The 12785-nt window shown below is 43.5% G+C and overlaps 1 protein-coding gene across 1 annotated transcript in view; it reads left to right on the top strand.

Annotated features, from left to right (window-relative positions):
• NIBAN1 (niban apoptosis regulator 1) overlaps positions 1 to 12785 on the top strand; it is a 152131-nt gene that overhangs the window by 126634 nt on the left and 12712 nt on the right. The window contains exons 7-10 of the mRNA XM_027074357.2: positions 2473 to 2577; positions 2895 to 3057; positions 8749 to 8936; positions 11539 to 11700. Of these exons, the coding sequence (XP_026930158.2) occupies positions 2473 to 2577; positions 2895 to 3057; positions 8749 to 8936; positions 11539 to 11700 (618 nt within the window). The remainder of the gene's footprint in view (positions 1 to 2472; positions 2578 to 2894; positions 3058 to 8748; positions 8937 to 11538; positions 11701 to 12785) is intronic.

Here is a 12785-nt window from a genome sequence, read left to right as displayed (position 1 = left end):
TTTTCCCTTTGGCCTTTGTAACATTTTGATCTTTTCAAACCCCTCTCATGCTTATGTTCAGACTCAAACCAGTCTCTGCAGAAGGGTGAAGCAGGCAATTATTATGACCCTGAATGTAACACTTTCAACTAAGATAATATTTCCCATTGTTTTTAAGTTCTGGCTTTGGTCTCTTTATTTTCTTAGCTCCTTCTCCCTATGCTACATTTTCATCACTCTTGGGAAGATGTGTTCCAACTAAGGACTTACTCCATTGTGCAGGATGGGCGGGGAGAGGGTCAATGGATTATTAACTACCTACTTGAATCTAATTGTTGGATCTCCTCAACTCCATGGAGCTTGCACACGTCAAGTTCCTTGTAAATTCCTCAAAAATTCTAGTTCACCTCGTGACTGCTCCCAAAGAATGACTAAGAAAGAAAAACATCTCCACCGATGAATCACAAGAACTAGCAGAAATCCTGTCTCCATTATAATCTTTGTCATACCATGAAGTTCAATATTTCAGGTGACAGGAGGCCCACTCCCTGCACTGACCTGAGCAGACTTCTCTCCTAGGAACCCACAGGCACAGGGGGACTGGACGGCTCATCCACCTCCCACCCTGGGAGTGTTCCTGTTCAGCTCAGCTAATGTGTTACACCCTGCTGTAACAGAGCCCTTGGTGGAAGGCAAAATCTAGTGAGCTCATAAGTATTTCCACTAGCACGAGGCTGACCAATGACCTCAGAAAAAATTGTCCATAATTCCCAAAGCCTAATTTGAATTTTTATGAGAAGGAGGTCAATTATTTTGCATGAACATTATTTTAAATTCATAGAACAGATGTCAAATGATTCTCTACTTTTCTACCATTCTCAAAATTACTTTTTCCCTTGTAAATCTTTTTTATAGCCTGATATTGAAAACTAAGCTGTGAGCCCCAAAAGATTCATAGTGAAACTGAATCTGAACAAATCTGCTCCATGCAGGGGAAGGTGGGTAGTTAAAGAAGGTAGTTAAAGAAGGAGCATTGTAATACATTGACACAGAGAACACTGCTCAGATTAAAAAAAATTTTTTCATTGGGCCAAGCAACACTTTAGGAGTGACTTGGAAACAATTTTAACATTCTGAAAACTTCAGATCCCCTTCCCCATATTCTGTTCATCCCACAAGCATCCAGTTGCCCCAACTGTGTGTTACCCCCATCTTTTTCTAAACTTTATAGAGGATGGAGGTGGGGTTCAGAGAACAGCAGGGACAAAGAACATGAAGACACACAGATTCCAAGGGAGCTTGAGGAGGATGATGGTCTCAGGGGACACAAGCCAGGACTCAAGCCACCAAAACAAAGCCTGACCCCTTTCACAATGTTGCTAAGGGTGCCCTTATCGATAGTGAAAGTTTTGCCTTTTATCCTAAATGCACTAGATTCTTTTGGTTTAAATCTGAGAAGTTTGAATCTGAGGAATTTGTCCTTCCCGATGAGGAGCCGTCAGCAGACATTACTGTTCCTTGCAGATGTTTAAGAACATTTATCCTCGAAGATTGTCTTAGTTGAGATTTCTGTAGCCTTAAAACCAGAGTTAAACTATCAGCCTAGCTGAGTTTATTTTTTTTATTTAATTTTATTTTTTTAATTTACATCCAAGTTAGTTAACATATAGTGCAACAACGATTTCAGGAGTAGATTCTTTAATGCCTCTTACCCATTTAGCCTATCCCCCCCCCCCCCAGTAACCCTTTGCTCTCCATATTTAAGAGTCTCTCTTTTTTTTAAAAATTTTTTAATGTTTATTTATTTTTGAGAGACAGAGAGACAGAGCACGAGTGGGGGAGGAGCAGAAGGAGAGGGAGACACAGAATCGGAAGCAGGCTTCAGGCTCTGAGCTGTCAGCACAGAGCCTGACGCAGGGTTCGAACTCACGAACTGCGAGATCATGACCTGAGCCGAAGCCAGATGCTCAATCGACTGAGCCACCCAGGGGCCCCAATATTTAAGAGTCTCTTATGTTTTGTCCCCCTCCCTGTTTTTATATTATTTTTTTCTTTCCTTCCCTTGTGTTCATCTGTTCTGTGTCTTAAAATGTTCATATGAGTGAAGTCATATGATATTTGTCTTTCTCTGACTGACTAATTTCGCTTATTAATACCCTCTGGTTCCATACACATAGTTGCAAATGGCAAGATTTCATTCTTTTTGATTGCTGAGTAATACTCCATTGTGTGTGTGTATGTGTATATATATATATATATATATATATATATATATATATATATATACCACATCTTCTTTATCCATTCATCCATCGATGGACACTTGGGCTCTTTCCATACTTTGGCTATTGTTGATAGTCTACCTGAGTTTATATAGCCCAGGACAATCTTATGTTGGATAGGGACGACCAATGATGACAACTTCGGTTGGCCTGATGCTCAGATTCAGCAATCACCAACTAACAGACTCCGCGGCTGTCTTCCTCTCCACAGATCCTAAGTAACCTGGTGATGGAGGAGCTCCTGCCAACCCTTCAGACAGACCTTTTGCCCAAAATGAAGGGGAAGAAGAATGACAGAAAGAGGGCCTGGCTTGGTGTAAGTGATCATTTTGCTATGCGACTGTGCTACTCGAATTCCCTTCTTTTGGGGGGGGGGGGCAGGTTTTTTTTTTTTTAATCATTTCTTTGCTGTGTAGAGAACTGCCTACCTTGAGTCTGCTCAGTCTCACTTACATGAGGACTGATCCAAACAGACTCAAACTTTGAAAGAACAATTAGAGTGCACATGCAGGTTTGTTTATGTTATGATAATCTGTGATTAACACCCCCCCCCCCCCCCCCCCCCCGCTACTTGACTCCAGCAGTCGCTTGCACGTGATCAAGCCCAGATTTATGTGCTGTTCTCTGTTGCAGCTCCTTGAGGAGGCCTACAAACTGGTTCGGCATCAGGTTTCAGAAGGATTAAGTGCCTTGAAGGAGGAATGCAGAACTCTGACGAAGAACCTAGAAGGAACCATCCGTTCAGACATGGATCAGATCGTGAACTCAAAGAACTTCTTAATTGGAAAGATCAAAGGTCAGTGGAGATCATCCATGCTTCTGTGTGCTAAATAAGCTGTGTGTGTAGGGCTCCACTGTGTCGTCAGAATACATGATTTCAGAGGAAAACTAAATTGAGGGAATTGGGAAGAGGTGCTAACAGGTGTAATAGGAGTATGCTAGCGGTGCTAGTGAGGGCCTGGCCCTTCCCAAGGAAACTTCAGGGACACAAGGTGGAGGAAAGTTTGCTTCTTGCCCGGGGTGGTGCCTGTATATTCTGATACTGCCCACACCTCCCTGCTGTAGCACTTCATCTTTGTTTTTTTTAATTTGTTCATTTATTTTTGAGAGAGACAGAGACAGAGAGCACATGTGCGTGCGTGTGCGAGAGTGGGGGAGGGGCAGAGCGAGAGGAAGACAGAGGATCTGAAGCCGGCTCTGCGCTGAGAACAGAAAGCCCGATGTGGGGCTCAAACTCACAAATGTGGGATCATGACCTGAGCTAAAGCTGGACGCTTAACTGGACGCTTAACTGAGCCACCCAGGTGCCCCTGTAGCACTTCTTACACTGATTGTGATGGCTTCTACCTCTGCCCTTCTCTGCTGTAAGCTAAGAACAGGGCCATGTGATCCCAGGTTTACTCAGGCACACCCAGGGGCTAGTACCATGCCTGGGATATGCAGACTCTCAGCAAATACTTGAATGGATGAATAAATGGATTTTCCCTCAACAAGAAAAAAAAGTTGACTTAGAGTTGATACATCAAGATTCTAGTCACGAGTGCAACATTGGCCTGTCATGTGTCCTTGGGAAGGTCACTTGACTTCCATGTGCCTTAGTGTCCTCCTCTGTAATCAGGAGTGCCCACAAGAGTGGGGTCTGCAAACTGTGGCCCTTGGCCCAAATCGGGCCCACCATCTATTTTTGTAAATAACATTTCATCAGAACACAGCCGTGCCCATTCATGTATGTGTTGTCTATGGCTGCTTTCATACTACAAGGGCAGAGTTGAGTAGTTGGAACGGAGACTTTCTGGGCTGCAAAGTCTCTAATGTTCTCTACCTGGCCATTAAGAGAAAAATATTTGCCTGTGCCCTCACAAGAGGCCTGAAATGGCCTCTAAGGAATTCTACAGGGTAAAATGCTGAGGTTCTCCCTTCCTACATCTCCAGAAGTGCGCCACACCCAATGTCATTTGACAGAAGCGTGCATGCAAATCTGTGATTATTTATCAGCAATTTTCTTATATTGTTAGTTTTTAGATTATTCATTCACTTGCCCATTTACTTACTCATTCATTAAAAACATACTACGTGCTTTCTGAGCAAGGTGCTAGAGCTTTAGCAGTGAACAGGGGACCCAGCTCCTGCTTTCAAGACACTTAGAATCTAATAGGGACATTATCCTCTGCACTTCAGGCCCTGTTCCCACTGCAGCCCAGCTCACCTCAGCACCCTCCCAGCTGATTCTTCTGAGAGAGTAGAATGGTGGAGGCATAACTACAGCAAAGATGTGCGTGTCTGTCCATGCGCTGCCTTCCCAGGCAGATATAAATTCGCAGCGTTTTGTGTGTATTATTATCCACATCTCTCATTCCTCCCTTAGCACAACTGATCTAGAATAGACTGTGTATCGAAGTACCGTATTCAACCTAAAACTGCCGGCACCCAACTCCTGAGTCCATATTCCTGGCAGCTGGGCTGAGCTGGACCTAACCATGGCGATTCTCATGGCCCAAATTAAACCAACCTCTCCCTTTCACTCTTGCCTGGTCTCTGTGGCTCCAGTATAACCCACATAAGATGGAAAAACATTCTGTTCTAGACTAGTCTTTGTTTCCTAAAAGATACCTTGAAAGGAAGTCACGATCAAGTCTTTTTAAAAGGCAGTATAAGAAACACATTTTTACCAGGCCTCTGGTTCTCTGCCATTAAAATAATGAGTGGAGTTGAGCCTTGAACAACAGGTGTTTGAACTGCACAGATCCACTTATAGTACAGTACAGTACTGTAAATATATTTCCCTTTCCTAATGATTTTCTTTTTTTTTTTTAAGTTTTTTTTTTTCTTTTCCAACGTTTTTATTTATTTTTGGGACAGAGAGAGACAGAGCATGAACGGGGGAGGGGCAGAGAGAGAGAGAGAGACACAGAATCGGAAACAGGCTCCAGGCTCCGAGCCATCAGCCCAGAGCCTGACGCGGGGCTCGAACTCACGGACCGCGAGATCGTGACCTGGCTGAAGTCGGACGCTTAACCGACTGCGCCACCCAGGCGCCCCCCTAATGATTTTCTTAATAACATTTTGTTTTCTCTGGCTCTGTTTATTGCAAGAATACAGTATGTAATACAGATGACATAGAAAGTATGTGTTCGTTGACTGTGTATGTTATAGGTGAGACTTCCAGTCAGCAGTAGGCTCTTAGGAGTTGAGTTTTGGAGGAGTCAAAAGTTATACACAGATTTTCAACTATACAGGGGGGTCAGCGCCCCTAAGCTTTGCATTGCTCAGGGGCTGACTGTATACCTCAGCCTGTGTCAATAAAGGGCTTTGTATTTCGAGAAAACTTTGGGAGTATTAAGTCCTGTTCTTCCCATTTCCTCCCACATGATTCTTGAGAGTAAAACAACCAATCTTTCATTCTGCCCCACAATTATTTATTCATTCAATAAGCATGTATTCTGGGCACCTGGGTGGCTCAGTCGGTTAAGCATCCTACTTTGGCTCAGGTCATGATCTCATGGTTCGTGGGTTCGAGCCCCGTGTCAGACTCTGTGCCGACAGCTCAGAGTCTGGAGCCTGCTTCCGATTTTGTGTCTCCTTCTCCCTCTGCTCCTCCCTTACTCACAGTCTCTCTCTCTCTCTCTCTCTCTCTCTCTCTCTCTCTCTCTCAAAAATAAATAACCATTAAAAATTAAAAAAAAATAAGCATGTATTCTGCTCCTACTGAATACAAAGGCTATGAGGATATAAAGAAGACAATGCGATTTTACAAAAGGAGGAGAGGAGGCATGTTACAGATACTGAAACAGCAGGAAAAAAGGTGGTAGATGCCACAAGAGCAGCAGGAACAGAGGGCACAGTGGTTCATAAACAGCAACCATGTCAACTTCAAAACCCATGTGGGCCTCTCATAACAACAGTGCTGTTTTAGTGTGGGTTGATTGGAAAAAAGGATGATGCCAACAGGTGTGATGAGGGCTAACAGTGAGTGAGGGTTTCCAGAGCTCCACACACGCTTCGAAGCATTTTGAACAGAGTAAACTCAGAAGTAATTACTCTTATGATCTCCACCTACCAGATGAGACAACTGAGCCAGAGATTAGGTAACTTGCCCCAGATAACAAAACAGAGTCAGGCTTCAAACCCCTCAAACTCTAGCACTTTTTGCCTTAATCTCTCCGCTCAGTGGCTTCTCCACAGCTGCCCTAACTTCTGGATGGTTTATGAATCATTGTGTCACCGGACAGTATTCATTACAACAGCGCCTCTACGTCCTTGAAAATCAACAGAGCATATCCGTGTGGGATGTAAAATTTATTCCAATCCCTAAGGAAACACTGGCAGGCAGACCACAGTTCAGGAGCTGTGTGGTGTTTCCAGGGCTCTAGGCTGTCTGAGTGGGTGAAGTTTATACTGGGTCTGGAAGTGAGTGGGACGTTCACAAGCAGAGGTGGAGGAAAGAAGGTGAAAGGTACACTGAATAAAGGCTCAGGGAGGGGGCTAGAGCCCATGGCGGCGCAGGCATCAGTGGGAATCAGGCAGAGAGGAACAGGTTTCTCCACGGCCCCTCCCTGTGCCCATTTCCTCCCCACTCAGTGGGTGAAACCGGCCAGCTACCCCTAAATCTCTTCTGCATACTGCCTGTGTTCGTGATTATTCTGAAATTTCAGTTAGATGCTTTTCAAACAGTTCTTCTCTCAAAGTTAGTTGATAAATCATTCACTTATTCTCCTGACACACAGTTTTGCATTTTGGTATCAAGCAAGTCATTTGTAGAAGTCATAGATTGTTTCATATTTAAATCAGATAACCAAAAGGTTTTTTTTTTATCCTAGCAGTTCTAAGACTCGTTAATATTTTATATACCAAATATTTGTGAATCATTCATAATACTAATAGTACTGGTCATCTCAGATTCTTAGAAGAGGCAGTCTGATCCCCCATTACTGTGAAATATTTCTGCAGATTGAAATAACGTGGCCGTTCATCTCACTGTAAGCAAGTTATTGCCAATAAAACATTAAGAAATACCCTCGAAGTGCAGTCCCAAATGTGCAAATTAGGGTGTGACCTTCATCAAGCCATCTGGCACCTCCAGGCCTCTGACTGTCCACCTATAAGATGGAAGGATTGGACACCCATATGCACTTACACTTCCCTACTTAGTTCTGAGATACTACATGACAAGGCTATGAGACTTACCAGCGCCACAAAGCTAGCCTTCCAGTTTACAGAACGAACTCAGGCTGTTTCCAGCTCAGGCTTCCTTCACGAGTTCACTGCTCTTAAACCTGGCTAGTCTTGGCAGTCACCTTAGGACTTTAAAAAAATGCAGCTTTGGGGGGCACCTGGGTGGCTCAGTCGGTTGAGCATCCGACTTCAGCCAAGGTCATGATCTCGCGGTTCGCGGGTTCGGGCCCTGCATGGGGCTCTGTGCTGACAGCTCGGAGACTGGAGCCTGCTTTGGATTCTGTCTCCCTCTCTGTCTGCCTCTCCCGTGCTCACACACTGTCTCCCTTTCTCTCTTTCAAAAATGAAAATAAGCACAATGAATCACGGGAATCTACCCCCAAAACCAAGAGCACACTGTACTCACTGTATGTTAGCCAATTTGACAATAAATTATATTTAAAAAAAGAAAATAAACTTTAAAAAAAATTTTAATTAAAAATAAATAAATAAATAAATAAGTAAATGGAGCTTTGCATGTCCCATTCAGACTTTCTAAATGAGCATCTTTACTGAGTCTGGGAAGTGTGGTTACATTTATTTCCTCCCTCTTTATAATTTTTTGCACTCTCTACATTTTTGTCTCTGCACATGTTTTCCTTGATTATCAGGGGAAGAAAATAGCCTTTTAACAAAAATTGGGGGATGAGAGGTAGGTGGCATTTGTTTTTAATGCAATTTGTTTCTGTTTGCCCAAGAAAAGACTGTACTTGATTTTTAAAAAGTCTCTTGAGGAGGGGGAGGGGAATTGAATTATATGAGCTGATTAACTCTTAGAGAAGTTATTAAAACTTAATAAATTGTTATATACAAGCATTGAATCATTATGTTGTACAACTGAAACTAGCATAGTGTTAGATGTCAGTTATACCTCAATTAAAAGAACTTAGTAAACTGTGTTTCTTAGAAGACAAGCTATGCACATATAATGATGATTGATAGTAAACAGGAGGGTCACCAGCATTTTCTTTTTTGTATTAGGCATTGCATGCATTAGGTTTACAGGCACCATGCAGAAAAATGCATTTCATCCCAGGGCAGGGGAAAGCTTGGGGAGAGGAGGGACTGTTTATTTCAATTCTGAAAGCATCTAATGGCTTTCCATTCTGGTGATGCTGGCACAGGACTCCCTGTGCTGGTCTGTCTTGCCCATTTGAGCTTGCTTTGGCTGTTAAATGGCTCTGTGGGCACTGCCCAGCCGTGGCCTGGCTCCAGTGACTCTGAACTCAACTTTGCCTGTAACAAGTGATGGTTTTCTGGCTGTTTCCTATCTCAGCAATGGTGGCCGAGCCAGCAGAGAGAAGCTGTGCGGAGAGTGTTCAACCATTCTTGGCGTCCATCCTGGAGGAGCTCATGGGGCCAGTGAGCTCAGGATTCAGTGAAGTACGCTCACTCTTTGAAAAAGAAGTGGATGAACTTACCCAGAACTTTCAGACCACCAAAGACAACGCCCAGCTAAAAGAGGTAGATATGAAGCCAAGGAATTCAGTGTGAATGGTCTGCATGGGGCTGCCTTTTCCTTGGTGCTCTATCTGCATTCATGCTTACTTTCCTTTCTTCCTTCTTTCCCTCTCCTTCCCTTCCTTCTCTCATTCATCTAGTTCTTCCATTCCTCCAGCCACCCCATCCATCAGTCCATTCACCTGATTTCCTTTATCAATGGTTTTCAAGTTGCAAGAATAATAATATGCTTGCACAAGTGAAGCAATATGCTCATATATATGAGCATAATTGATCACCCATACCCACCCCAACACCTACACCACCTCGACTCCTGACTCCCTGAATTAACTGATATAAATAGCTTAGAATGTGTTTTCACATAATTTTTTCTTGTTCATACAAATATAGAAGCATATACCGTCATTTATATAAAGTTTTTTTGTTGATTTGTTTCCAATAATAAGACTCATGATAAAAACAATGTTTCTCAAAGTGTGGTCCCTGGACCAGCAGCGTCATTATCACCTGGCTGTTAAAAACACAAATTCTCAGCCCCCCACCAACTCTGTACTGAATCAGAAACTTGGGCAGAGGGGAGGTAGGGCCCAGCAGTCTGGTTTACAAGGGCCCCCCAAGGATGTGATGCACCCTGAAGTTCAAGAATCACTGACAGACATAACGTGGCAACTTGGTTTTACTCTTGACACATCGCTACCAGTCAGTGGATAAAACCAGATACCTCTCTTTTCTCCCCCCTTATATCTTTATGCATACATACGCATGTAATTATACAGAAACAAGATAAATTTTATGAATATTTTGAATTTTGTTTTTCCAGCCTTTTTTAAACCTTGCCTTTACTCTCCCTCGTACCCTGGCACCACCCACCTCCCTACAAGTCACTAGTGTTAACATCTTAGCATATGCCATTCTGTCCTTTTCCCCATGTTTCTATATCATATAAAACATACACATTTACAGGCTGGTTTTTCAGATTGTTCGTTAGAAAAATGGGATCGTATTACAGATCCTACTCTGTTTATCAGTGTTCTCATTCAAACATACCTCATGAAACTGTCTTCAAGTTAGCCGTTCTAGCTCTAAATCATTCTTTTAATGGCTACATAATATTTCACATATGAATGTACCATGATTTATTCAACTATCCAAATGTTGCTGGCATCATGGACAAAGCTGCAATAAATAACCTTGTTACATATATTATGCTCTGATGCTTTCATGCCTGTGGGATAGATTCCTAAAGCAGGATCGCTAGGTTGAAAGGTAGGTTTATTTCTCCTGTTAACAGATGTTGCCATTTGCATTTCAAAAAAAAGGGGATTTAAATTTTACGTTTCTACCAATTGGGTATGGCAGAGGACTTTCTTCCATATGCCCATCCGCAATAGGTATTACCACTTGTTTAAACTTTGGTGGGTCTGACAGAAGCCAAGCAGTAACCCATTTTCCCTCTCCTGCCTGCTTAATTGTTATTTCTTAAAAATAAATACAGTACATATCATGTGAGGAGGGACAAGTTTGACCCCACGTGTGTGCTCATTCACTCCACTTCAGTGAGGCTCTCGCAGCTCACTTCTCAACAAGAATAACGTTTTCTTTTTAAAAACACACAAAAAAATGGGCCCTTTAACAATTCCTATTTAGAGGCACCTAGAAGTCTAGATCTGTCTCTTTTCTGTGACTTGAAAATCAGAAAGCACATCCGATATTACTCACAGTTACTCAGTATTACTCCCCACTTCTCCCTGAGCATACATTTTCAATATCTTTCTATCTTCTCTTTCTCCACCCACCGTCCTGCTTATTCTAGAAATGCAGTATTCAATTTTAAAAATTAGTTTAAAATAAGCTTGGAAAATAGGATGCTTTATCTTGACAACAGTCGCGGTGTAAGAGCATGTTGGTAAAACCTGACGTCTCTAGTGGAGGCGGTCCGTCGCTGCCCTCATGCTGGAAGCCCTGTGGCCTCACTGACCAAGTCACTGCTCATGCAAGCCAGAAGGGGAGGGATCCCAGTTTCTAACCTGGATGCCTCTCCTAGGCCAGGCTTCTTCCTACCACCCACCTCCTTACCCACTGGCACCATAGAGAACCTACAGCAGAGGGAGTCTCTGTGGGCACTGACAGAACCTCCGAGAACTGGGGAGATTCTGGCTTCATTCCCAGAGTCCCAGGTGCGAGGACATCCCGACCTTTCTGAGGTTTTGTAAGTGCATGGCACTCATTAAAGAAGGCCTGGGAGGCGTGTGGGCCCAGCAGCAATTCCAGGTGCCAGGGAGCCTGCCCGCCTAGTTCTCGAGTTCTGGAGGTGGGAGCCTGGAGTCCATCAAGAGCTAAGATTGGAGCCCCCCAAATGCTTCCCTGGGTCCTTGCATCCTCCAGCCGGGTCCTCTATTAGTCCCTGCCCTAGCAATAGAACTGCCCCAGGGACCCCTGAAGGAGGGAAGCAAGACAATTGAAATGTCATTGATATAGTGACCTAAGAAGCGATTCATTCTAATAATATACATCTGATTGTTTAGACTTTATGTAATATGTAATATGCATGCAAAATTGCTCCTGAGTCTGAAGGTATTTAACTTTTCCCTTCACCAAAATGCAGCATCTAGACCGGCTTATGAATCTTCCACTGGATTCTGTGAAGATGGAACCTTGTTATATCAAAGTCAACCTGCTCCAGGAACGCCTGCAGGATCTCAAGAGCCGCTTCAGATTCCCCCACGTCGATCTGGTGGTCCAGAGGACCCAGAACTACATGCAAGAGGTGGGAGCAGCAGGGGCCTCCGTGGGGGTGGGGATGGAGACAGCAGAGAAACTGGGGCTGGCTGGTGAGATTGGTGTGCTAGTGTCGCCCTGGGCCATGAGGTCCATTTCTCCGCGATTTCTTCATCATGTGGTGTGAGGATGTACTTTGTCCTCCCCGCTGGCTTCATCTTTCTTCCATGTGGATGAGCATCAGAAAGAAAGAAAGAAAAAAAAAACATTTCAGGGAAATAAAGTAGCATTAACTGATAATTACTTGATTTGTCAAACCAGTGCTTTTAACCTTGACTGCACATTTGAATCATCTGGAGAGCTTTTGAGAAGTCCTGATGTCTAGACCCCACTCCTGGTGGTTTCCCCTACTCCTATGCCCACTGCTTCTAATATGCAGCCAGAATGGAGAACTACTGGATTAAATTAATTCCCTAACCTGGTTAAGAGTAAATCAATGAATAAATCAACCAATCATGGCTTCCTATTTGGATTTCTTGGATCTACTTGATAGATCTACCTTTTTTCCCCCATAAGGAACTTTTTCTCCAGGAACAACTATAAATTCTTTTCATACCCTAGTGCTTTCTAAATGAAGAAAAGATGTGATCACTGAAGCCATAAAAGACCAATTCTACTTCAGAGGTGTTCTGGGGGAACTCCCTAGGGGGCTGGACAGTGTGCCAGACCCCACTTCAGAGACAGATGCTTAGATAAGTCACTAACAGTGTTTGAGAGTGCTATAACAAAGGTATGTGTTCATGCTTTGAGATCACAGGCTTGGGGAAGAAAGGAGCATTTTTGTCCTTAAAAGTTACAGGATGGATTAAGTGATACACCGTATTATCTCACCTCTGAGTTGTGAAGGATTAAAAATGGACCAGGAACAAAACTGGGCAACAGTTTAACAGAAGCCCCTTTGGTGATGCTGAACCCAGTGAAGCTGATACAGGCACACGTGCGGAGAATAAGAAATCTCAATCGCTTCCGTTTCCTGACCCTTGAGCACATCAGCCATTCTCCCCACCAAGCCCTGGCCCTGCCTCCCTTCCAGTCCGTCAGAGAAAGGCAGAGAAGTGAGGTGGTAGGCTGGAA

The sequence above is a fragment of the Acinonyx jubatus genome, chromosome E4 (genome assembly GCF_027475565.1).
Source record: "Acinonyx jubatus isolate Ajub_Pintada_27869175 chromosome E4, VMU_Ajub_asm_v1.0, whole genome shotgun sequence".
Lineage (NCBI taxonomy): Eukaryota > Metazoa > Chordata > Mammalia > Carnivora > Felidae > Acinonyx > Acinonyx jubatus.
The sequence above is the reverse complement of the archived record's forward strand: the minus strand, read 5'-3'. Positions and strand labels throughout refer to the sequence as shown.